This window comes from Trachinotus anak, unplaced genomic scaffold (genome assembly GCF_046630095.1).
Source record: "Trachinotus anak isolate AG129_WGS33_773 ecotype Australia unplaced genomic scaffold, CSIRO_AGI_Tana_v1 ptg000005l, whole genome shotgun sequence".
Lineage (NCBI taxonomy): Eukaryota > Metazoa > Chordata > Actinopteri > Carangiformes > Carangidae > Trachinotus > Trachinotus anak.
In genome coordinates, this window is record NW_027273856.1 from 18,303,012 (window position 1) to 18,329,399 (window position 26,388).

General features: G+C 41.0%; 1 protein-coding gene across 2 annotated transcripts in view; it reads left to right on the forward strand.

The window, feature by feature from the left end:
- The window catches only part of LOC139621815 (centrosomal protein of 128 kDa), a 37,640-nt gene that overhangs the window by 6,914 nt on the left and 4,338 nt on the right, over positions 1-26,388 (forward strand). The window contains exons 9-21 of one of the 2 annotated variants that reach the window (XR_011691089.1): positions 289-363; positions 533-680; positions 1,701-1,831; positions 3,158-3,229; positions 3,547-3,732; positions 6,431-6,619; positions 7,169-7,630; positions 9,707-9,871; positions 10,717-10,872; positions 16,211-16,270; positions 17,600-17,792; positions 22,030-22,079; positions 23,340-25,714. Coding sequence is in view for 1 of the 2 variants with exons in the window: in XM_071478682.1 (XP_071334783.1) it covers positions 289-363; positions 533-680; positions 1,701-1,831; positions 3,158-3,229; positions 3,547-3,732; positions 6,431-6,619; positions 7,169-7,630; positions 9,707-9,871; positions 10,717-10,872; positions 16,211-16,270; positions 17,600-17,792; positions 22,030-22,079; positions 23,340-23,363 (1,911 nt within the window). In the remaining variant the exon portion in view is untranslated. The remainder of the gene's footprint in view (positions 1-288; positions 364-532; positions 681-1,700; positions 1,832-3,157; positions 3,230-3,546; positions 3,733-6,430; positions 6,620-7,168; positions 7,631-9,706; positions 9,872-10,716; positions 10,873-16,210; positions 16,271-17,599; positions 17,793-22,029; positions 22,080-23,339; positions 25,715-26,388) is intronic. The other variant, XM_071478682.1, reaches the window with a different exon arrangement.

Here is a 26,388-nt window from a genome sequence, read left to right on the forward strand (position 1 = left end):
AGTTGGCATTCAAAGTTTTTTTTTTTTTATTCAAAGGTACAGAGTATATCAACACTTTTTCGCCATAAATGAAATTAAAGTTTGTAATTAAATTATTTCTTGATTGTGCCTTAACTCAAATTGTATACGTTCTAAACTTGTAGATCGTATATGCTGCAGGCCTAATGATATCCTTTAGGAGCTCATTCTGAAGCTTGCAAGACATCACACCCCCTGCTGACTCCACATTAATTTAACTCTTGATTATGTTGTATTGGCCTGACAGTCTTGTTGTTATTCTCTCCTCAGGTGGAGCAGGATCTGGGGAGAGCTAGAAGACTATTAGAACAGTCAGAGGACACCAGAGAGTCACTCGCTCAGCAGGTTTGTCTGTTGGTACTGTGCCTGATTGTATATGTAGATGTACATTAAACCCCTGTGAGACAAAACAAGAAGCTGTGAAGAGAAACCGTCTGTGTTGTTTTTTCAACTGATGTTTTTTCAGTCAGATGCCTTTCTCTTTGTGTCTGCTCACATGGCTGATGATCCCCAGGTGGAGGACATGCGTGGTGAGCTGCTGAGGACAAGGAAGGAGAACACTGAGCTTCAGAGGGCCCGGCTGGAGACTTCTCAGCCCACTGCTCAGCCACATGGCAGCCGCACTGACAGGGAAGAGGGAAGAGGTGGACTGCGAGGGCCAGGTACTGAATTTAGGTCTGGACTCTGGAGATGAGGGAAAGCAGCATAAACAGGGATGTTGGTGAAAGGGACAGGTTAAGATTGTTATGCTGACCCTGTAGCCATATGCATAGCTGGAAATACAAAATGGTATTTTTGTCAGTTTCTCCTTGAAGAAGAACTTCAGATGGTACATTGGCACTGCAAACAGGTGAATCAAAATACCCCTTAAGAGTGTGTGAGAATGGGTGAATGCAGGGCAGTGGGAAGGGAGCAGCCTGGAGAGGGTTAACATGGACTGCTGGTCATAGGACAGAAAATTGATTAGACTGTGGCACAAAAAGAGAGGAGAAAGAGAATGTCAAAGTTATGACCAGAAAAGGGGAGAAAATTGAGAGTAGATTATAGAAAAGTATCAAAAATCTTACCTTTCTGTGCCTCACTTTATTTTTGTAATGGTATTGATTTTAGGGCATCAGAGGGCCTTAAGAAGCAGTGAAAGCTTGAAAGTGACAGATTATTATAACAGTGTCTCAACTGGTATAGTATTTCAATATGCAGTAGGGATTTTCAGCTGATTTAGTTTATATATTGGATAAAAGATGGTTCATTGCATCATGACATCATCACAATCACCACAGATTATTTGTTTATACATCAGCATATTTGTTTATTGATATCATATATAGAAAGCCCTGCATCATTCACTTCTGTTATCACTTCATTCGTATTCTGCTCACATCTATCAACTTTTGTTCTGCCCCAAGTGACCAAGGGAAGTGATTGACAGTGAACCATGCATAGTAGGTAGAAAAGTGAAAAAAACAGGGTAAGGTTAGAAAATAATTCTAAATTCACATCTGCTTGAATATTTATCCTACAGAAAAGATGTTCCCAAGAGTTTTTTGAAAGATAATTTGTTCCTCTTGTTTCCTAATCCTATTTCCTAGTCACTATATGTTCTGCTTTTCCTGTCTCCACCTCCAGTAATCAACAATTTGCTTATGTGTCCTTGGGTGTGTGTGCATGTATACATGTGTTAGACCTAGAGAAAGAAGTGGCGGAGCTGCGAGCCCAGCTGTGCAAGGCCTCCGTCCTCGGTGAGGTTGAAGAACTGAAGAGGGCTTTGGAGCGTAAGGAGAAGGAGAGGGTCACACTCTGTTTACAGGTGGAGGTGTGTGCGTCAGAGAAATTGTTTCACACTGCGTGTTTATATAAAACAACAGGAGCTTATAACAGCAGTGATTCAGAGAAGGTGTCGCATGTCTTCCCTGAGTCATCCATTTGGCTGTCTTTGCCGTATGCTATAAAGAATAAATGGGAAATACTGAGGAGCTCTCAGCTAGAGTGCAAATGAGCACAACACAAGCATGCCTTTTGACTTTGCCCATGTTGGCGTCCCCATCCTGAGCTGGGTTATTTCAGTTTGTAGGGTGCCTCTCATCCGTGGTCGTATCCTCCGCCAACTCCATGCCACTTGATCCTCTTAAGATCGTCAGATGAAGTGACAGTTGGAATAGGAGATCAGAAGTCACCCAGCAGTCATTTATCCTTCTCAGACTGGTGCAATGTGTCACTTCCATCACTGTAACAAGACATTAAAAAAAAAAAAAATCGAGAAAAACACATCCCCATGCTAAGCGGGGCTATTCAAGGCCATGGTGGGTATCAATAAAATGTTGGTAGGAATCACTGCTCTTTAAGCTCTGGCACATTCCTCTAATCTCTGATGTTTCTTTCACTGAAAATGCGTTTAAACTGCCACGCTTCTCCTATTGCTGAGTAGGCGTTAAAAGATGAAGTGGGTGGATGTATCACCTGGGGCGTCTCTTATGGTTTTTATGTCTAGATCAAAATAGACGTCTGAAATGTTTCATTTTAACGGTAAATGAGCAAAAATGAAGTACGATGAGGAGAATGGTGTGGAAGATTAAATTTTTCAGTCGCTGAATTTATATACAGTCTAATAGGTCTATGACTAATCAGGCTACGACTAATTACTCCTAACCGATAGACTTATTCAGTATAAATACCTAAACGGCACCATGGTAACCTTACTTGCCCTCAGTTTAGACTTCAGTCAAACCTCAAACTTTAAAGTGATTGTGATTTTCTTGTGGATATGAAGTTAATCCAGTGCAGCTCTCCTCTCCGACTACTTTTCAGACCAACATAGCAGATAATCCCATTGTAAGCAGCATGTAAACACAGTCTCAGTCTTCTTTGACCTTTTTGTCTTTGTCTGCTGTCCTCTTCTTTGCTCACCATAGCTGCCCTTTACTGTTTATCTTTTCCTATGATCTGTCATACTTTTTTTCTCACTTCCCTTCTTAAACATCGCCTGTCTTTTTCTACCTTTTTCTAGCTTCCATTGCCTGAGCACAGTCTTCCACAACCCTGTGTGTCCATTTGCTTTTCTGTCTTTTTTTTCCTCCATTTAGCAGTAGCACTCACACAAGTAAACACTCATCCTTGACCTTTTCACTTCTGTATATACTAGGAATTGTCATCAGACCTGGCACGGCGGGAACAACAGCAGCTACGAATGCTGGAACAGCTGAGGGAGATACAGGTATTTTTGATTGGTTACTATGTTGCACGGCAATTCATCAGTGCACCGGTAATTTAAATCAGTGGCTCTACACAGACGGTGCTTTTTCTAGTGGTAATTTAAATTAGAAACATGCTGTGTTTAGTGGCTTGTCTGGGCCATGAAATCACAAAATGACACTGCAAAGAACTGAAAAACTAAAGTTGCAATAATGAGATCCTTCACAGTCAGACCTGTGAGACATTTTAGAATCCACCCCATGTTTAAAAAAACACCTTCAGATTGAGATTATAAAGAATGAATATACACCTTATTCATAAATTCTATCATCCTTTCAGAGCCGAGGGCAGGCAGAGAGGAGGGATACGGAGGCGTTACTCCAGGAGAGCACAAGGAGCAGAGATGAATTGAAGAACAGGGCCCAGGAGGCTGTGCGCCAGTGGAGGGCAAAGTGCAAGAGACTGCAGAAAGAGCTGGAGGAGACCAGGGCGGAGGCTCAATTCCACACTGACAAGGCTTTGCAGGTCGGTTGAGGCGGATGCATTCATTACACGAGTTTTGACACCATCGCCTACCTACAGTGGCAGCTGTGACTAAGTAACGGCTGATCTTTATAATGTTGGCTATCTTTCTACATTGAAAATCTATCTCAACTACTTAGTGGGAGTCCAGTGAACTGAACGGCTTTATTCTCTCTTCTTGAGAAGTGTAAAAACAAAATAATCTCATCATGTTTACTTTAAAGGGCCACTCAGCCGATTTATCACGAGAATTTCAGTTTACTTGTTATGAAGAGTACTCGTCAGCCTGTGAACACAGTTGTAAACTCTTCTGTAGCCGTGGACGGAGCTTTCCAGAGATTAAAAAAAAAAAACAACCCTGATGAGGTCAGAGAGCTAATGTCAGCTTGAGCCTGAGAGTTTTTTTAACAGGAAGTCTGCATTACAGACTGGAGGAGTGGGGTTTGAAGGCATTCAGGAAAGATGCTGTTGAGTTGCATTGTGGAAAATGTAGGATTTGGTGTCTTTTTGGTGAGCTTGACCTGCTTGACCCATACACAAGATTAACAGTCAGGATGTCTCTCTCTGTTTCTATTGATTTAGAAAAGTGCAGCACTAAATCACTGATTGCCTCTTAAAGCAACATTTTGCATCTAAGTATATGAATGTCCAGTCTTTATCTATGGCAGGCATGGGCTATTAAAACTAAAACCACTGTAACAACAGTGATATTGACAAAGAAATTGCCATTCTTCTGTTTAGAAAGTATCAATATGCATTGTTTATGAGGTACTTGAAGGTACAGCCTCTGAACAGCCTGCAGGAAATGTACAAACACACTGTGTATTGCAGATACAATAATGATATCCAATAACAAACGTATGCATTTAATAACAGCCATACGGAACTGTGATTGTTATTGTACATTAACTGGAGTTAAACTATCTCCGTGTCTGTGTCTGTGTACGCTCTCCAGCTAAAGTTATTGACTACATATCAGTTGGCACTGTTGAGCAACAGCAGCACAAATATGAGTCTCTCTCACTCTACTCATCTACATCATCTCCAGGCAGCTCTGTCTCAAACATTGCTGCTGCTGCTGGCTGGACTAGCAGCGAACCATCTGGCTGCACTATTAGCAGCAACTGAGCTTCTGACTCTTCTTAGTTGCATTTTCATAGCAGCGGACTCTGGCTAATGCTTAACTGCTTTGACTTTGACAGTGTGTTCTGAAAAGTGAAGTAATCAATAATGTCAGTACTGAAATGCATTTTTCAAGCCCAGCAGTAGAATGATTTCAAGTTCCACCCCAGGCGGTGAGGAGAAAACAAAACTTCTCTCAGCCAAGTTCCCCCTGTGGTTGTGCAACCCACTGATGTCAGGATACATTAGTGGATGGTGGAAGGTTGCTACATCTGACTAAGAACACAATATTGGCATGTATTGTGGAAATTATAGACATCACAGCACAAAAAAGTCCACGCCGTTACTACTGTGTTACTACTGTCACGTGTCAAATGTGTTTGGCAGCTCTGTGTTCCTGAGCCCCTTTATTCATTTACACTGAGGAGATGTCCTCCATACAACATAAGTTAGATCTCTATTCATTCATTCTATTATTTCAGAGAAATGCATTAACACCCTCACATCACCAGGGAAATACAGAAATTGAAATATTTTTCAGGGTCCGAAACCTCCATTAGCTTCCATACTTGAAATGGGCTGGAAAATCAGCAAATCAGCACCTTCTGTACCTTTAAGTATAATGATTGGGAAGGGGCGGTATAAACACATGCATCCTTCACAGTCCATATTTATCTGACACATGAGGAGAAGGAAACTGGTCTCAGCATTAAAGGAAATAATGAAAGTGAAATGCTATTTAGAAATTCCCTATAAAAGTAAAACTGGAGAAATGTTATGGAGGTCTTTATCAATGTTGCTATTCAATCTGAACAAAGCAAATAGGTGAAATACCTGTGCATGCCTTTCTCTGTTCATTTCAATTCATACTTTGTTTTGTCTTTATAGCCAAGAGAACTTAGTATCATAGCAAGATTAAAACTCTTCAATAAAGTATTTTGAATTAACTTCATAATAATATAACCAAATATGAAGTCAAGTAGTCTGAGTACCTTTGCATGGTATGTAACGGTGTTTGTGCGTAGTTGAATAATTAACAGCTGACTATTACTGTTGGCTTGAAAGTCACCTCCCAGTGATTTCCATCCCATTTGAACTGAGTGAGTCACCTCCAAACTCACAGTCAGCAGCCTCACGCCTCACAGAGACAGACAGACAGACTCCCACCTGGCATACTCGACGTGACGCGAATTAATTACAAAATCATTTCTGCCCCCTTAATGAATTAGGGGAGAGAATCAAGTGCTCAATTAAATGATTAGGTTCTGAGCTACAGCAAAGACTTTGCAAATTCCAGTCAAAGCCAGAGTATTAGAAGCAATCTGCTTTGAACAGACCTGACCATTGTCCCTTATCGGGGAGCTGAGTGCAAGCATTTTCCTATCAGTGCAAGAGCTGGTACTGCATATGTTTCTCCCCCTCTGTCTCTCTGTCACTCTTTCTCTTGCTCTCATCATTATTGTTTGAGCGCCTCTTTGTACACCATCTTCCTCCTCCTCTTCATTTGTCATTCTTCATTTCCCCTCTCCCTCTCCCACCCCTTCTCTCTCACTCTCGTGCTCTCTGTTTCTCCCTCCAGGCAGCCAGGGAAAAGGAGAGCTCTCAGGCCCAGCTGAAGGCGCTGAGCCAGCAGACTGAGGCAGCCCGCCGGGAGCTCGCTGAAATCCTAGTTCGTTTGGCCCAGCGAGAGGAAGAACTCCACCGCAAGGACGTGGAGCTGTCCGAGACCCGCCAGCGCCAGTTGTCACTGGAGCAGGAAATCCGGGAGGTGTGGGGTTCAACATCCAGAAATAGAATTTCACTTTCAGATCACTAGAGACGCAACATATTTTTTTCACTTATATGAGCAAAGACTGTGGGTCAGGTTTTCACTGAATAATGTGCTTCTAGTGATTTTTATTGTTCCTTAATTTTAAATCCATCGACCTACCTGCAAGACAATTTCATGGTTTCAAATCCAGTTTCCTCAGCTTTTCAAAAATTACTTCGATCAGCATTGAGGTTGAATCAAATAGCATCATACTACCACCATGAAACATGCTATTTGGATGTAGTGTAACAATGACACCTATTTGAAAGATGTCAGCAAGCACTGAAGTTGTGCTGTCTTGCCAAGATATACATCTCAAATCTCCTTTCCAGAATGCTTGTTAGTTGGTCACAAGCACATTAGCAGTCTTATACAAATCCCAGTGTAACCACAAGTGGGGCTGAAATTTGTAGAAGAATTTGAAGTGAAAATTAATTTGTAACACAAGTTCAGCTAAAGAGTCATTAAAGAGCTTTGATAAGATCCTAATAGTTCTCCTAACCCCAGGTAAGAGAGGCCTCAGCTGCCCTGGAGGAAGAGACTCAGCGTCAGGCCGCCATCCAAGCAAGACTAAGGGAAGAGAACCACAGGCTGGAGGAACAAGCTGACACCCAAGCCCGACGTTGTCAAAGAGACCAGGGCACACAGGCCGAGCTCCAGGCCTCCCTGAAGCAGATGACTTCAGCCTGTGCTCAGCTAACTCAGCGGTTAGCTGAGGAGGAGAGCTCCAGGAAGGAGCTCCAGAAGGGTGCTACAGAACTGCAGGCGAAGCTGACAGCGGTGCAGGAGGAGCGGGCTGCACTGGGAAAGCAGCTGCAGCTTGAGAGAGAGGTTCACCAGAAGGAACTGGACAATACTAAGGCAATGATGGAGGACAGCAGGATAAAGAAGGATCGGGAAGTGCAGGAGACACTTCAGCTCTGCCGTCAGGAGCGAGATGAAATGCAGGCACTCCTGAGGGAGGTTAAGGTAGGTGCTTTTTAGGAACATGTATTCATTAACATGTCCTTTTTCTGTAAAGACAATGTACAGTTACAGGAACAGTTTAACATAATAGAAAATAGGCTTATTTGCTTTTTTGACTAAAGTTAGATGATACTACTCTCATGTCTGTACAGTAAATATGTCACTAGAGCCAGTAGCTGGTTATCTTAGCTTAGCATAAAGACTGGAAACAGCTAGACTGGGTCTGTCCCAAGCTAACAAAATCTGGTACCATCAACTTCCTGGAGTCTGTACTGGTTGTCTGGCAGCTGGCAGCCAAGAAATATTGTGGCACAAAATCACTTAGGTTTTTGTACAGATTAAACAAACTGGACATAATTTGTTGATCATGGAGCTTCAGAGGTGCTGGTAAGTGGATATTGTGCCTTTAAACCAGAGCCAGGCTAGCTGATCTGAGTCTTTATGTTAAGGTAAGCTAACTGGCTGCTGGCTTTCACTATATATTTAGCTGGAAACATGACATGAGTATCAATCTTTACATTTAACTCTTGGCAAGAAGATGAATAAATGTATTTCCAAAGATGTTTCAAACTCACCTTTAAAAAGCGGTGCAGAGCTCTGGTTAATGTATCAGATGTAAGTGCAACACACTCTTGTCTTTTGAGATGTCAAGGTCATAAGTCAACCAGAGAGATTTATTTTCTTCACACCTTGGCATGGATCACAGAGTGCCATACTCTAATTGACATTTAGAGTATCATTGGCATGCACTTCAAATTCAGCACAGGGTAACATGCCTCAGCCACTAAACATCTGGCATATTTCCGACTCAGCGAGACACAGACAAAATTCTCATTTAGAGTAATTTTCCTCATTGGCCAGGGCTCTGTCCTCTGAGTGTGGGTGAATCGAGGATAGCTGAGCTCTTAATGGTGTGTGGTGCCCCGTGGATCCTCACGGCCATTCCACAGCTCCAAGCGTGAATATTTAAAAACCCTGATATCAGACCTCTGAAGTCTCATCAAGGCAGTGTTAGAGATAGGGGACTCCTCTTGATTTACTCCTGCATCACCCTACCCCCGTGATGAGTCCTCATGGGTACATTGTTTCTTAAGGGGCATGGTCTTCTCTGATATGGCTGAGTTTAGCCCATTAGCTGCGCTGAATGGTATTAATATCTGACATAGCTCATTGTAATGGTGTCATTTCAGAGTGCAGGAAGGACAAGGGCGTTTGCTAGAGTGTTTTTAAGTGCTAGCCTAGGGGTGCTGCAGATGTCCCTAAGAAGCCCACCCAATATTCATAGAGCATAGCCAGGAGCCTATATTACAATTTTGATACAGTCAACTGTCAGAAAAAGCTTAAAATATTCTTATTTTCTTGTCCTTGTCCTCTCACTCTTGATTTCTCCCCCACTCTATCTCCCCTCCCACCATCTCTCTCTGTCTTAATCCCTCTCTTACTGCCTCCCTCCAGTTCTAATTTTGCATTTTCCATCTGTTTTTCTCTCTCCTCACAACAAGCAGTTCTGTTTTTCCATTTTTTTTCTTTGTTTGTGTCATTCCCGACTTTCCTAGTACTCAGTCATTGTTGTTCATTCCACTTTACTGTATCTTGAGCTGTGTGATAATGTGATCACTGTAGATAGAAAGCTCTAATGTCTGAGCTGCATTTGCCTTTGTAAGCCTGAGACATGCATCAAGGTCTTAGACAGTGATTTCAGAGACTTGGTAATAGCATTTACCCATCCTCTTGGCCCATTACATGATGTTCTCTGTTTGAGCAGAACAGGATGTCATGTCAGACTTTACTGTGAATTCACCCTGTACCTAAGATCTTTTACAAATTGTTTGGGTCCACTAGCAAATTTGGGATGCAATATGTATGATCCACGAATGAAATGGCAACTTTGAAAACTTAATTGCACTATTTACTCATATTCATATTCGCTTTGGGTGAATATGAATATGTCACACAGAAATCCCAGAAATCCAAACTGTAACTAGCTTTAAGTTGATATTTTTGGAGCAGATAAAGACCTGATTCTCTGAAGTTATTGCCTGTGTATCGTGGCCTTTAACACATCCACTCTCTTACTAGGCAGATGCAGTGTCAGACAAAGATCTGTGTGGGGTGCTGCGCATCAAGTTGGACAGGATGAAGGATGAGTGTGATAAGCTGGCAGCGCAGCTGAGCACAAAAGACGGGGCGCATGCACTTCTCCAGAGAAAGTACCATCTACTCAAACAGGAACTGGATGACAAAGTAAGCCCTGCCTCCTTTGCTGTGTTTTTCAAGCATAGCAACTAATATCAAATGACATAAAAAAATTCCAATAAATGTAGAGTATCCATTGTCTTTGCCAATGTCAATAACAGGACATTGCTTCCCCTCCATCCTTGTATTAACATCTAGGATATCTGATAAGGTCATGTGATCATATAAACCGGAGAGTCGTTCGAAAGGTTAAGTGGTGCCAAATCAGCACTATTTTTAAAGGGCCCTTATCAATACGTCCTCAGGTGTTTTACAACAGCAGATGAAGTATTGAATACCTATTCACCTCTGTGACAGGCCTCTGATAAGTTGTGTGGAGCTCTTTGGGGGGATCCATGTATTGATTTGAAATCGGCTAAATGGAGAAAAAAGGGGGCACTTATTAATGTAACATGGATGGTTTATTATCCCAGGGACAGGATAACGATTCACGGTCCCTGGGCAGCGCTGATATGTTGGTTCCTGTGCCTTGGACATATCGATTGACTATGTCCTGGTAGAGATCCTGAACTATTGACGGTGCTGACCAGAGAAGGAAACTTGACCAGATCTGTTTGTGTGAGAAGAAATTGAATTGGCTCTCAGATGCACAGAGTTGTCTATTTATCTTTCTGTGTATTTGTATTATTGAGTAAACTGTAATAACCACTCACTATTGAACTTGTCATAAGCAAAACTGGGTTTGTTTACTCTGTTCACCCTCAGAAAATCTGCTGTAAGTGAATGTTTTTATACGGTCTTGTAAAATCCAAATGACATAACTAAAAACACTAGAAAGTGGTTGCTAATTTGCATCCATTGTACCCCACTCAGCTCTCTGCTGCCCTCCACAGGTCAGTTCAAATGATCGGAGACGTGCTTTGGAGTCGGAGCTGGAGGAGAAGGTGTTGCGGATGGAAGCAGAGCGAGAAGCAGTCCTTACCTCCATGGGTGAGGAGCTAGATGCAGCCTGCCACAGCCTTGCAAGGAACGGTGAAGACAAACTACAGGTATTTCATTTCATTACATTATATTTTCTTCCATTTTATTTAGTTAGTTTGTTTTAAAGCTGCATTTAACAGTGTGTGGCCACTTTGGGGCAGAAAGGCTGCAAAACAAGCTCACAGAAACACAATGCTGATACAACATTGGCTTGTTAATGAACATGAAGGCAAACCGTTGCCCATGTGCACAACCAGCATACCCAGAGCAACATGAGCATTAATTGCAGTTTTCAGATACTGGTCCAATATTGAAAAAACCTGCTGGGTCAATAGTTTACTAGATGGTCAACTTTCCAAACCAGTCACTTGTTTATTTCAGCCTTTTGTTGATTCATCCTTGGCTTACCCAGCCAGTGCTGGCTAAAGAACATGAACAGTTCTGTCTATACAGCCTTCATCTGAGCACACACATGCATGCACCCTCATCAAGGAATGCTTATCTTACACATGCATACTGTACTGAGTGCAAGGATGAAGGCTGCATCATCTGGAGGCCTGTATTGAAGATTAAAAGAGGGTGAAGTTGTTTGTTCTTCTAATGGGTAAAAATTAAGTTGCTGACTAAAGAAAAAATCATGTTTATATAAGACTGTGTTTTTTGTACAAATAGGCAGAATTACTGTTTATTTGTATTACAATTACCAGGGCTCTGGCCTTGTATGAGAAATGCTGAGCTACGTTGTGGTGTTAAGCGTCTTGTGAATGTAAAGCCTTTTATACTAAGTTCACACTACACAATTTCAGCCCTGATTGTCCTCTTGCTGACATTTTTTGGAGATCACGCTGACAAACGCCCAACAGGTATCTAGCAGGCTAAATATCCGGACATGTCAGGGCATCTGAATTTGGTAAGGTGAAAAATGTTGTGACTCGGATGTGACTGGCAGTGAATGCAGCAAGGAGCTATAGCCAATGAGAGCGCAGGTCACGTTGCAAGGGGAAACCTGGGGGAGAAGTTGTACAACATCAATCCCTGTTGCCCATCTCATTCCATTCTCTCACCCATATTCTCTTCTTCTTCGTCTTTCTTGTTTTTTCACTGCATATCATCCCATTTGGAAGGAAAATCAAATCTTCTCTCGTGCATGTATGGCGTCATTTCCGGTTTTACTTCTCACCTGTTTATGTGAGTGTTAAGACTCGTTGGAGATTCCTCCTGGTGAAAGATCTTGTAATTTGTGACCCCCCTATTGGTGATCAGTCATGTACTGTGCAAACCACAACGATTCAAGATTCCTGATTACAAGACAACAGGTTGCGCAGTGTGAGCAGTTGAAAGTCATGTAGTGTGCACATGGTGTTACAGATGTCTTAGCACAGGTGTAGTTTACAGTATATTGTATATAATAATAACTGGTGACTTCCAATAAATGTACTCCTGTACATTCTGATAAATGCTGCTTTGCTTCTTGTTTGGATTTTGCATGATGACAAAATGTCCAATGGAAATACTTCTCTCATCTCACTGTGACTTTTCCTCTTTCTGTCTTTACCTGCGGCTGTTTCATGGGTCAGAGTTTACTTGACAATAGTTACTGGATGCAGCTTTTCAGCTATTTCTAATGTCAAGCCCACTTACCATCACACTGCCACAGAGGTCCATTCTTGGCCCAGTACTATTTACATTATACTTAAACAAGATTATTCTTCCTTATCAGTACCTTAATATCACATCTTTTGTCTGCGTTTGATGCTTTCAGATGATCACTTCTTAATCATAGACTTGTTTTAAATGCAGATATGTCAGCCTGCTGTTAAAACGTTAAATAGTACCAGTATCACTATTTCTGAGTCATAGTTCTTTGTCGATTTGTGATTGAGTGTGCTGTTTGTGCTGCTGATTGTGTGGTTGTCTGGTTATGAAAAAAGATCTCAATCTCAACAAGGCTACCTGATTAAATAAAGTTTATACTAAAATGCCTATTATGCACTATAACGTTTCCAGTGCCTACTGACAAACAGTTTAATGCATGTTGCCAATCGGAAATACCCACATCTTCATACACTAATAAACACATTGTACACACACATACACACACACTCACTCCCCCCTACATGCATGGAGCCAGTTTTCCTCTACTACTCCAGGCTAATGAACCCAGGCAGCTCTTATCTGCTCTTATAGATTTCCCAATCGGCTCCAGCAGTGCAACAGCCAGACATGCGAGCCAACACCTCTCCTCATCTGTAATCTGTCATGTTGAAAAGAAGTCAAACTCGCTAGTGATTGGCCTAATGAGGGGAATCATTAACGGTTAAGGGGTGTATTAGATTTCAGTTACCTTGTGATACTCTCCTTCCTTATTTCTTTTTAGAGGCAGGAATGCAGGAAGTTGTAGGACAATATAACACTACTTTAAAGTTAAAGCAAAAGAAAAGAAGCAGTACACTGTCATACAGATATTACCACTGGGCATTTAGTGAATGTTGGTAAATCATTTACCAAGGGAGATTCTGAGTTCGTGAAACTGCTTTCTTAACCTCTTGACCCCACTTGACTCACTTGTGACCTACTTCCTGTAGACATCTTTTTCTATTCTGTGCACAGCTGGCTGTGAGTGCACACGCTGTAACAGCAGAGTTCTGTGTGTGAATCCAGCCTTGGACATTTGTCATTCTATGTTGTTTCTCCTCTGACTTTCCCGTCTCCTTTCACTTTAAACTGTTTGATGAGGTGAAATGCCCCAGTGAAAATATCTATAAAAACATCCTCCTGTGTCCGTCCCACTCGTTGTTAGTTGTAACATCTCTGCTTCTGTGTTTCTTAGCTATCTTTACCATTCTCACAGCGGGAGGTGAAACAAACTGTAACCAAAGACGTGCAGTCACAGATTTACTCGCTTTCTGAAAGAGATACATAAACCACGCAGTCACACATTTAAATTAGCAGTGGCAGACACTTGGATTCCACGGCAGTGCTGCTGACAAAATAGTGGCATTTCTTTCACTTCAGACCCACAGACAACACTTTCAACTCCCAGCCTACTTGTTCAGTTTTCCAGCAGTTTCACCTCCTTTTTGTCTGCCACTGCACCGAGCTGCCTTCTTTACTCTTTCAGGAAAGAGTAAAGAGAGAGAGCGAGCAAGAGGCACACAGGCATGTTTTATCCTCCCACACAGTCATACTCTCTGCCATGTGGTTGTACTCCCAGAGATGGGGACCTCTGTACAGCAGCACTCCATTGGCGTACTTTGTGCTGCTGTGGAAACAACTTGGGAAATTTGTTTTGCTTGGATCTGGATTTGAGTGACAGGTTGAAAAAGTGCAGTGTGCAGTAACAATGTTGTCTGTCATGGCATGGGACAGAAAGGGTCAAAAGGAAATCCTGCAGTGTGACTTTCCATGTCAGTGGATTATGCATAAAAAACCTTGCCACTAGTGTGTGTTTTACTTTTTTGTTGACTTTGTTCATGGCTGTGTGTGTACCTGTGAATATGTTATGTCTTTTTACCTATGTAGCAGGAGGGGAGTTAGGTTTTCCTCTGTCTGCTTGCGTGTCACCAGCGAAGCATAGGTTTCTGTATAAATGGGTTTGCACATAAACCTTTTTGTAAAGATTGATCATGGTACAAAGAGGCAATTATTTACTTTCAGTTTTTCTCAAATGAGTGTGTGACTTCTTTTCTGGTGTGTAACATCAAGGCAGATTTGAAATGTTTTGCCATTCTAGAGGTATGGCTCTGGGGACCACAATGTCTGTTAGTTGCTCTACAACTTTGGTTCAGACTGAAATATCTCAATCTTTTTGATGGGCTGTCATGAATTTTAGTACAAATTGCCATTGTGTCCTGACAACGAATCCTACTGTGAAAGTGTGGTCCTACTGTAGCGTCACTAGCAGGGCAGAGCTTTCACTTTGTCTGAAATACCTCAACCAACCTCTATTAATTATTAATTATTGGTGCAAAATTCTGTAGAAACTCCAAGATGATGAATCCAACCAACAGGCCTTGGTAACTATTGGATTCTCATCAGATTTGGTACAGACATTCATGTTTACATCAGGATGAATTGTAATATCTTTTTTCTCTCTCTTTTTTCTTGTTCCATCTAGTGTCGCTATCATTTTATCATCATTTTACTTTACTTAACTCAAGTATGTCAACATTGTCTTTGTGCTCATGCTGATGTTAGCATGTAGCTCAAAGCTGTGTCATAAGCTGTGTTCAGAAAGAAGCAGGACCTGGCTCAACTGTTGCACCACCTCATCATGACATTATCCAGCAATACACTGCAGTGACTGATCAAATATGTGCAAGCACACATTTCTGTTAGCTTCGTAACAAGAATGAAGTATTTCTGATTCTTCGCAGTGTCGTGGAGGCCTTGTGGTTAAGATGCATAATGTATAACCACAGTGTCCTTTGTTGCATTGTCATTTGTTTCTCTCCATGTTTCTGCTTTTTGTCAGAACCATCAAAAAAATATATATAAAATTACATTTATTCCAAAACTTGGCACAGTGGTTAAAGTGGAGCCATAATGGCCACAGAACAGACAGAGACCAGTGTGGCTTCTGGAAGTTATAATAATCAACTCAGGTACTTGAAAGTGGTTAGGATATCTAATGTTTCATTTTATGTACTGGCCTGCACATGTGTTCACCTCCTTATTTCAAACAAGCAGGTAATGAAGCGTAGGAGAGATTGTTAACCTTTGGTGAAACAGCCACATATGGAGCTGGCACATTTCAACAGCTGCAAAGCTTCAGCAGAGGTGTGCTCTCGACTGAGCATCAGCTAGTTATGTGACTGTTTATCTGTATCTTTTTGTCTTGAGAGTGTGTGTGCGTGTGTGTGTGTGCGTGTGTGTGTGTGTGTCAGCAGTCATTAGGAGTTGGAAGACAGTCAGTTTGTGTTGTCGATGCTGACAAGCTTGTCTGGGAAGGATGGAACCTACTCCCTGAGCTCATTTTTATGACACACACACAACCTCAGTGTGCAGGTGTGTGTATGCATGTGCACCTGTGTGAACGGTGTCATATGCTGTTTAACACATACGCATGCCACTTTAAATTGGCAAAAGTCATTCTTCACAAAAGTTCAGGGTTTAACAGGAGGCTGTTCTTCTGATTGTTATCCTGTTTTCTGTCCTTCCACATTTTCAGTCACTATTTGTTTTTTCTCTCTCTTCTACAGTGTCTCTTATATATTATATTATATTATTAATTAATTATTATATATGTAAGACAACTTACATCCATAAAATCCTGATTACAAATTCTCTCAGATTTGCACTCTTTTGCATTGAATCGCCTTTTAAGAGCAGAATTTTATATAGCATGGTATCAAAGGCCAGAAAAGCTCACATTTGCATTAATCTCTCTCTGTTCTGTTCTAACAGGCGATCTCACAGAAACCTGGATTAGTAAAAGACCCCCACCGTTGGCTAGCTGAGACAAAGGTATGATCATTACATGCAGAAAGTGCTATCTTCCATACACAGGATTTCTCTAAATAATCAATTGTATAATGGATTAAGTAACAGTGTTACCATGAACACCAAGACCATTCATGCAATATAGGAGATTAATGAAAGACAACAGCATAAAGTATATGGAATCAATGATTTGATCTTTGCAAACTAGAATTTTTCATACTGTAGTATAACCTCTGAGAAAAAGATGATTCATTGTTGAGGAAACCACTTTGAGCGGCTGAGCACTGATGTGTGGTGAGAGTCAGCAGTGATTACAATGAAACTGTGATGTTCAGGGATTTTTGACAGAATGTCTTTCCATAATAATCATAAGAGTATGGCACCTGGCTCCTTTCTAAGAGAAATCAGTCTCCATTTGTTATTGCAGTGGTGCACTGTACGAAAGAAACATGTAATTATGGCTGTGGCAGTGATGCATGATACTGTGTTAAAATGTGTTTGCACAATTCACAGTGTTTATCACCATAATGTATATCTCCTGTCAGAAATGCTTTCAGAGAACGGTGCATTTACAAAAATAAAACACTGGAGAACAACAGAGATAATTAGCGCCCTTGTTAAGAGTTTTCATGTTAGTAAAATCTAGACATGATTTACAGGCTTACAGAGCACAGTTAGAATATCCATTTAACCAATAATTTTCCTTGGCTGTAACAATCCGTTATATGAAACATTGTAAATTGATTTACCTCCCCTTTTGTATTGACACTGTGCCGCATTTTAATTTTTCTTACTGGGCCACTATATTTTCTCTGAGCTTTTATCACACTCATTTTGTCTGGACTCTTTCCTGATCCTGAGGTTAAAAGTCAAAATGACAGAAGACTGATAGACTTCATGTTGCGTGGACATTTAAGCAGAGATTTCAAGAGAATCATAAACTCGTTGATTGGACAATTCTGGAGGTTTTAAATAGAAGAGGAATTAAAGAAAATTTTTCATGAGAGGATTTTACTTTACAGGGAAAACAGAATTCCCATGTGATAGTCTTATATCTGACAGGGGACTTAATTGAGTTCCTGTGTGAGGTCTTTTGCATTAATTAGTGTGCAGACCTTTGCATGAGAAAACCTATGGGAGCAGTATATATGAGGACAATAATTTTTATTATCAGATGGGCCTGGAATGCAGGCTCTCAAGGTGGACTTAAATCAGTGACTTCCCCTTCCCAAGGCGCTAAATCTCTTCATGTCTTTAATTAAACCTTTGAATATAAGAACCCATCCAAAGCCATCCCACTACACCTCTATCAAATACATTCTGCGCTGATCATATATTTATTTAACCAACCAGACAAAGCTACGCTGGCTGTTTGAGGAGGTGCGGGAGCGTGACACAAGAGAGCAGCGCCTGAGGAGACAGCATCAGCAAACCAGGGATCAGTTGAAGACCCTCAGGCAGAGCCGGGACTCAGAACAGGCCGCTCTCCTGCAGCGCCTGGACCAGCAGGAGAAGTTACTACACTCCCTCAGCACTGAAAAGAAAGGTACACAAACAGTATTTAGTTAAAGAAAATTCAATGTATGTGCAGTGTGTGGTGTTTTTGTTTTTATGCCTCTGTGCCAGCAACAGCCAGAGACGGAGGCATTATGTTTTCAGGTTGTCCGTCTATCTGTCCCATTCCTGTGAATGCAATACCTCAGTAATGCCTGGAGGGAATTTCGTCAAATTTGGCACAAATGTTCACTTCGACTGAAGGATGAACTGAATAGATTTTGGTGGTGAAAGGTCAAAGATCAAGGTCACAATGACCTCACGTTCTTGTGAATGCAATATATCAGGAACGCCTAGGGAATTTCATTACATCTGGCACTAACACATACTCAAGGATAAACTCATTAGATTTTGGTGATCAAAGGTCACATAACGCGTTTTTGGCCATAATTCTCAAATTCATTCACTAATTGTGACACAATTTAACTCAAATGTGTATAAGGATAAAATAAAGTGATGACATTTTATATACAAATGGTCAAAGGTCAACTTCACTGTGACATCATAATGTTCTGCAAAAACACCTCTGGCTATTATTCAATGCTGTAGCTCAGGAGGAGGAGAGTGTGACCATATTTCCTGCAAAGTGGCTGGTTTTGCGGAGGCATACAACCATGAGGTGGTAATTCCATTCTTTTTTTCTCGTTGTCAAACTGTGGTACTATGATCATCAGAGCATTCCAGTGAGTCACATTCCCATGCTATATAAAATTTGTCACAGAGCAGCATCATGTGAGACTAATCAGACCGTTTTCTTTATTCAGCAGCCAATACCTTACCAGAAAAGCATTGGACAGGAAATCCTTTGGCTGTCCACGTCTGAATTTATGATTATTTACTATTGCAGGCTCCTAATGAAAATGTAATCGTTCATTGACTATGTCTTTTGATTGACACAGCCCAGTCATATGCTGACTTCCTGTTTTCTCCCTCTCCCATTTACACTTAATCACACTGTCATTAAGAGCAGAAACTAATTCATTGCCTTCATGTAAGTGAAGTATCTTTGTCTGTCTGTGTTGTAAAGGATGCTTGGGGAAATGGTTGTCTGTGCCCATGCACACGGGACAGTCTGTTTACGATTACAAATGTTTGAGAAAGCATCTTAATGTGTGTGAACTTTGAGTCTTCTATGGAAAATTGGCTTGTTTTTCTTGTCCAGAGTCGCATTTCTGACTGAATTTCTTTTAATGAGCTGTAAGGCAGAGGAAGAACAACCGCGTTGTCCGAACAATACAGGGAAATGAGCCTAATTTGTGTTCCATTAAGAGAAAAAGAGAGTTAATAGACACCCCGAGACCATGGTGGGAGTCATAGATGGAGGAGAGATGGAAGACCTGTACAGAGAGACAATAAATTGTCCATAATTTCACTGTATATTGTTAGCTAGAGAGGTAAGGCATGGCGCCAATAAGCAATCTGATGTTACAGCCTCACCTACAGACCTCTCTCTCTGAAACACAGTTCACTGTCTTTGGACCCAATCAGCCATTTGACAAACTTGTCTGTCTTCTCTGCAGGCAGAAGCACTGATATGGTCTCCTTAGTAATTAGACCCAAGAATAATCTGTGCGTCACAACAGCTACAAGATCTGGCTGTTTGTATTGAAGGTGCGGGAATTAAGATTTTATCGCCTGTGTTTTGAATATAGCTCCTCAGTAATGTGGCTTCTCGGTGATTCTGTTGTTGTATTATTGCAGAGCAACACAAGACTTACAAATCCCTACCATGCATGAATGCATGCAGCAAGCAGTGATGACATGATGCATTTGCAACAATGCAGTATGGCAGATAGGTTTACCCTTCCCCATCACAACTGTTTATTCTCAGTTCTGCTGTATTATATTATCAAGCTGGGAATTGTATTTTTATGAGATGTATTTTTCTTATACATACTTGTCTTCTTATCTTAGGAGATTTGCTGTTAATACCTACAGTCTGCAGAAGCCTGTCTGACCCACTGTAATCGTCTCACAGTGAATTATTAGTGTCAGATTAAGGTTTACAGTCTGTGTATTTCACTGGTGCAGCACTCTCTATAGGCCTCCCCCTTTCAAACAAGTCTACACTGCATATGTAGATGACAAGTCCTAGCTATTACAGGACCTACCACAGGTTTTACAGTAGGCGTGATGTGAATGGGTGAGAGTCAGAACAGCACCCTGGCAGAGGACTAACACCACCATCTCTCTTGGTGACTTCAGGGTGCATTTTAACAGGCAAGCTAAAAACAGAGGTTTAAGACACTGGAGGTTTATTTCATAGCCAGAAATGGAATTTGGCTTTTTCAAGCATTTCTGCCAAGTGGGTTGACCTGAGTAGAAAGATGTTTGTTCACATATACACATTTTTGAGGAAATTCAGTCATTCCCAGGTAAATGGATATTGAACTTAAGAACATGTTACGTAGATGAAGGTGAGGCGAATTAAAGAGCACTTCTAGTTATACTAGTTACACTTTAGTCATTAGTCGTTGGAAGAATAATACTTCCTAATTATATTTTACAAAGAGGAATTAAATGAAATTATCTTTAACATTTTCTTTCTTTTTATTGTTCCAATAGTATGTTTGTACCATTTTATTGAAACAGCTGCACAAAGCTTACCCTGCTCAGCTTTTATGCCAAGCTGAGTAAAAGTGGGTAAATATTGTGGCATTTGTTTAATAAAACTCTATTGCGACATGAATTCAGAGCTATTCCTCTAAAACAACATCTCATTAAGCAGACAACCAGTGCTTATAATTGAAAACAAAATCATGGGTAAAAATAATCCAGTGGCAGCAAACTGTGCTTGAAACAGTCGGACCTGTTGACATGAGCAGCATTTATCACATGATTAAAACACAATTAATTGATAGTAAAAGAATAATCTTATCTAGTGTGCTGGGAGGTTAAATGTCTGAGTCTCAACTTTTTCGTAACTCATAGATTTAAAAACTGATCGTTGTTGTTGTTGTGTGCGTCTGCACTTATTCCTAATTGTTTCAGATCTCAGGTATGCTACCGTTGAATAGCTCTGCAAGAGCAGACATTTAAATCCTTTATAACATTTTCATTTTTAATAATAGGTTGGGTAAATGTATAGACATAGATGTTTAGGGTGAAACTTTTTTTTATTTATTTATTTATTCTAATTGTCTATAACATGTCAGAACTAGAATTACCACCTCACGGTTATATCCCTCCGCCAACCAGCCAAGTTGCAGGAAATATGGTCACAATCTTCCTCAGTTACAGCATTGAATAATGGCTAGAGGTGTTTTTTTTGCATAACATTATGATGTCACAGTGAAGTTGACTTTTGACCTTTTGGATATAAAATGTCAACACTTCATTTTATCCTTATAGATATTTGAAGTAAATTGTCATAAACGGTGAATGAATTCATGGGGCCAAATACATGCTTTGTAAGGTCACAGCGACCTTTCACCTTTGATCACCAAAATCTAATCAGTTCATCCTTGAGTCAAGGTGAATGTTTGTGCCAGCTGTAATGAAATTCCCTCTGAACATTCCTGATATATTGCATTCACAAGAACGTGAGGTCACTGTGACCTTGAATGTTGACCTTTGACCACCAAAATCTAATCAGTTCTTTCTTGAGTCCAAGTGAATGTTTGAGCCAAATTTGAAAAAAATCCCTCAAAGCGTTACAGAGATATTGCATTCACGAGCATGGGGACCGACAGACAATGCAGAACCATAATGCCTCTGGCTGTGGCTGTGGCTGACGCAGAGGCATAAAATCCCCATCACTCCTCCCTAAAGCTCATGGTGATGCGTGGAAATTGCTGTTTGTCTGACCAACATTACAAAACCCAAATTTATGACTGCACCACTGTCACTTAGGACAAAGAAAAGCAGAAGGTTCTCGCATTTGAGAAGCTGGAACAAGGAAGTGCTTGGCATTTTGCTTAAAACATTATCCAAATAATTCTGGACTGACTGACTGTTGGACTAATCATGTAGCTTCTACAATTGTCATATGTTACACATGCAAATGAATAGTGCGTGTACGTGACACCTGCCGTTAATGGAGCACGCTGTCATAAAAAAGACCACTGATCAAAATGTATCTGGCTTAATACAGCCAGTACTCATCATTTAACATATGCATAGTTATACACAGGTATCAGTACTTTAAGACCGGACCGGTAAGTCCGTAGTGCTTCTCAACTCAATTCATCAACAGCAGCCTCTTGTCTTACACAGTTTTCTCATTTCAGAGCTGCTGGAGAGGAGTCGCAGGAAGGAGGAAGAAATGAGGAGCCTTCAGGTCAGTGTCGTATGTCTTTACTAATCTGTTAACCTGCCCTCTAGATAGTAGACATTTATTATCTAGCTGAACTAATTTCAGCTGTGTGTTGCCAAAAAGTGACAGCTTGTACTGTTTTTGTTTATAAACAATTTTGGCTGCAAAGACTCTTTCCTTTTTGCATATCAGTTGGTTTGGTTTTGAGTAACTGCTGGGCTTCAGTCATCTGAGTCCTGTGATGCAGTGCTACAAACATTAGTACACAGCCGTGGGCCTGACAGACTCCTTGCAGCCTTGCTTGAACAAGTAGCTAATTACTGCAGACACAAGGCCTTGGAGTTTAAAAGCCACCAGGGGCCTTGTCTCTGTCTTTCAGTACCGCAGCATCTACACTTGGCAGGCCACCAACTCACCTAGTCTGTAGTGGACTGGCCCCCAGCGCCTCACTGGCCCTTTACTCGCCATTAAACAGTGTCACAAACGCGCAGACACACACTAAAATGTCTGCTAAGCAATCGTTTCCAAATGTGTGTGTGTGTGTGTGTGTGTTGGGTAGCGTGTGTGTTGGGTAGCTGGGTCCCATCTGTGGCTGCATGATGGCACCTGCCAGAGCTCGTGTGCAATTAATCAGCCCTCTCAGACCCAGCCGAGCTTTTAATTATGAAGGATGAGGAGAGAGAGATGTTGTGAGGAAAGACAGATAGAGTGAGGAATGTGGACGAGTTTAAAAAAAAAAAAAGAAGAAGAAGTTGGGGGGTGGGCTGATGAAAAGAACGTACCCTTGTTACAAACCATCAACACATTGCAGGCAGAAAGGGAGAGGCAGCCGGTTGGGGGAGGGAGAGCAGGTGTGCGTTTGAGTGGCAGATAAGAGGCATAGCATCACTTATGCATCGTTAGAGAGGGAACATCAGTCAGGAGCTGGATGAGCGGCGAGAGCGGTTTGTCTTTGTGTGTGTGTGTGTGTGTGTGTGTGTGTGTGTGTGTGTGTGTGTGTGTGTGATAAGAAGCCTGTTGTGTGCTGCAGACTCTCCCTAGCCTCTGCATTTCTTTCCCTTGTTGCCCATTTGTTGGAACACTCTATTCCTCTCTTCTGTCACTTTTCTCCCACACACATGTTCTGAGTTTCTCTCTGCTAATCCACCATTTGGACATTGAGTCCAGTTACCTGGACTCAATGTCTTGCAACGTTTTCTGTCTCATTTTGTTACATCAGCATTGGTTCTTACTTTATATGCATATAAAGTAAAGTAACGTTGCTGTGTTTGTGTGTATTTACAGGACCGCATTTTGGATCTAGAGATGGTAAGGTTTGATTATTTCGATCAAAGTAATGAATTTACCGTAAAACTTCAATTAATAGGCCGGGCTTTTATTTGCTTCAGTCACTGGCCGGCTTATATTAGAAACAGGGATTTACATGGGACAGGCTTTTAATTCCTTTTGCACAAAACTCGTACACAGCAAAGATGGGAAATGCTTTCAAAGTGATTATTTAAACCAGAATGATTATACTCATATAAGTGTTACTAGGCTATCAAATAGGGTTGGCCTATCATTTGGCCCATCATTTAGACCAACCCCATGCACAGAGAGAGAGAGAGAGAGATATGTCAAAACACAGGTAGCCTACCTTAGAAAGGATGAAAGCCAAAGGTTTCCATAGTTATTTAAACCTTTATTTGCATGAGGAAATTTGCTCTGCTTTGCTGCAATCGTTTTTGAACGCAAGCGTCGTTCACCCTCATGGCAATACATCCACAGAGCTGGACGTCTAATTGAGACCTGCGTTTATTTGACAAAATGTGCAGCCACACCAGGACAGTAAAAGGGACTCCACATTTAATTGGGACTCACCTTCTAACTGAGGTTTTACGGCAGTTAAAAGAGAATTGCTATGTATGTATTGGTTTGGCAAACTGTTGTGAAATTGTTAAATTCAGTTGACTTCATGTTGACTTTCAGCAGGATTTGTGTAGGCAGATTCACCTCACAGCAAACACAGGGTAAAACAGAACACAGGGTTGGAAATTACAGCTTCAGTCAAGACTCAGACCTGTGTTAATCATCATAAGTCTTGCTGACAGGGTGAAGAAAGGAGCTGTACTGACAATACAGTATTGACCTCACCATCCAAACTGTTAACGTCCACCGCTAACATCGTTAATCAGCTATTAGATGTCAGGCAGAAATTACTTTGCACTGCTGAAAGGTTATATTGACCCAAACCCTTTTTACTCTCTTGAAGAAAAAAATAAATAAATGAAGCTGTCTAACACACGCTGTCCATCCATCACATTTATACACCTCGCTTGACCACTTCAACCTTTAATTGGCCATTGTGGAAAAAAGAAGAGGAAATACCTCAGACCACCATCAAATGAAATCATTTCTGCTTACCACAACAATGCAGCAGCGGGATGCATCGACCCGTCCTCCACTCAGCCCAGGTGGTGGGGATCATCCAGCGACTCTTTCTTGTATGCCAGTGTGCCATTCAGTGTAGCGATCAGCGTGACGCCTTGTAACACCCAGTTCTTTTGATGCTTAAATGCTCCTGAATGGGAATGGGAAGGCTATTGAAACGTACAGTGGAGGAATGAATAGAACAGAGAGCAGCTAAAGTAGTTACTTAATCAAAGAATGTGAAGTGTGTTGTAACAAAAGTCCTCAATTAGCCTTTTAATTGACCAGACGGTATGACATCAGTGCCTATTACTGTGTGGGCTTGAGCACATTCATACACAGCAGCTGTGAGTGTCATAGCATCCAGAGAAAATGTTTGAATTACATTTCCCAGCAATGCCCCTTTTCTGTCAGTCTTGTACACTGTCACTATCCTGTAAAGACAAAAAAAATCTCCATATTTTCCCCCTCACAATTTGAGAGATTTAATTAAAGTTTGTCTCTTGCACCTCTGATGAGGATTTCAGCTGTAATTTGTTTAGATTTAAATCAGTCACAATGAAATCTACCAGTGGCCCAGAGTCATGGCCGAAAAACAAGTGTGTAAAACCTTCTCAACACCCCTGCAGCATAATCCATTTCTCCACCATTAATCCATGCCCTCTATATATACACATATGCTGTTTCAAATGAAATATTTTTAGTCTTGTGTTGATTACATCCATATTTGCTAGCTTGTAGTTTTCTTCCTCACTGACTTTGTTGGCACGTAGCTGTTATATCACTCACCTGAATTGTATCAAACCAGCAGCAGCATATGACTCATGGTGCGCACATGATCACATACAGAAAAAAGTTACTTATTTTTACTTTGAAAATATATGAAAACTGATTTTTTTTAACAATCATACAATAAAGATATAAAAAATATATGTAGTATATAGTAAGCATTTCAACAGGAACAATGGCTAAAGTGACATCTGCATTAACAGAGCATTTCGAAAGCATTCACACAGCTTCACTTTTTGGCCCATATGGTGACACACTGTTGTTTTTTTCGTTTAATTTGTCACCTGTGGTTTGAATCTTGTGAGCTGGAGAAAAAGAGGATCGGCAGGAGTTCAGATGTCTCAGCCAGAGGTATTTATTGTAAGCTTGGCACCAAGGAGAAGAAGGTGAGCGGTACACAGCCAGCAAGGGACTCAGAGCAGTGCCACACCAATTTCTGAAGATGTTTGGTTCTACAGGGTGTAGGTATCACATGGTTGCGACACTCTTCTGTATCTTACCAAAACAAGACTAAATTATAGTTTATAAACCAGATTATTTAAAAACATTACTTATATTTTTATGTTTTCATGGTTATTTTTTCACCAAACCACTTAAAGTGAGAGTTTGGGTTATTTGACGTGGGGCTGTGTAAGGCAGTCACACATACTCAGTGTGTTACCTGCAGTAGATTCAAAATAAAGTGGAGTTTAGCTCTTTCTGATTCACTCAGCTGATCTGCAGCTGTAATACAGTGCGTGCTGTAGCTCCACTTGTGTGTAGGAATACAGTAATTCAGCAGTTATGAAAAAATGTAGTAGTAGACAGGAAGATAAAGCGCTGAAAATATTCAAAATGAAGCAAACATTTAAACAGATATTGGATTGTTGCAGTGGGCATCTTTTAAACGTGTATAAAACAAGTGAATTTATTCCAGGTGATACACTGACTATGGACTATGACTACTCCACGTCAAATAACCCCGACTATCCCTTTATCAGTGAACCATTGCCTAACAATGTGAGTTTGTTATAACCAGAACTCTTGAGTGAGTCAGACCAAAAAAATAATAAAACACTAAAGAAAGAAAATTCAGTCTGTAGGTCTGTGGTCGATGTGTCAGTGGTTCTCACCCAATTTATTTGAAAGTACCTGA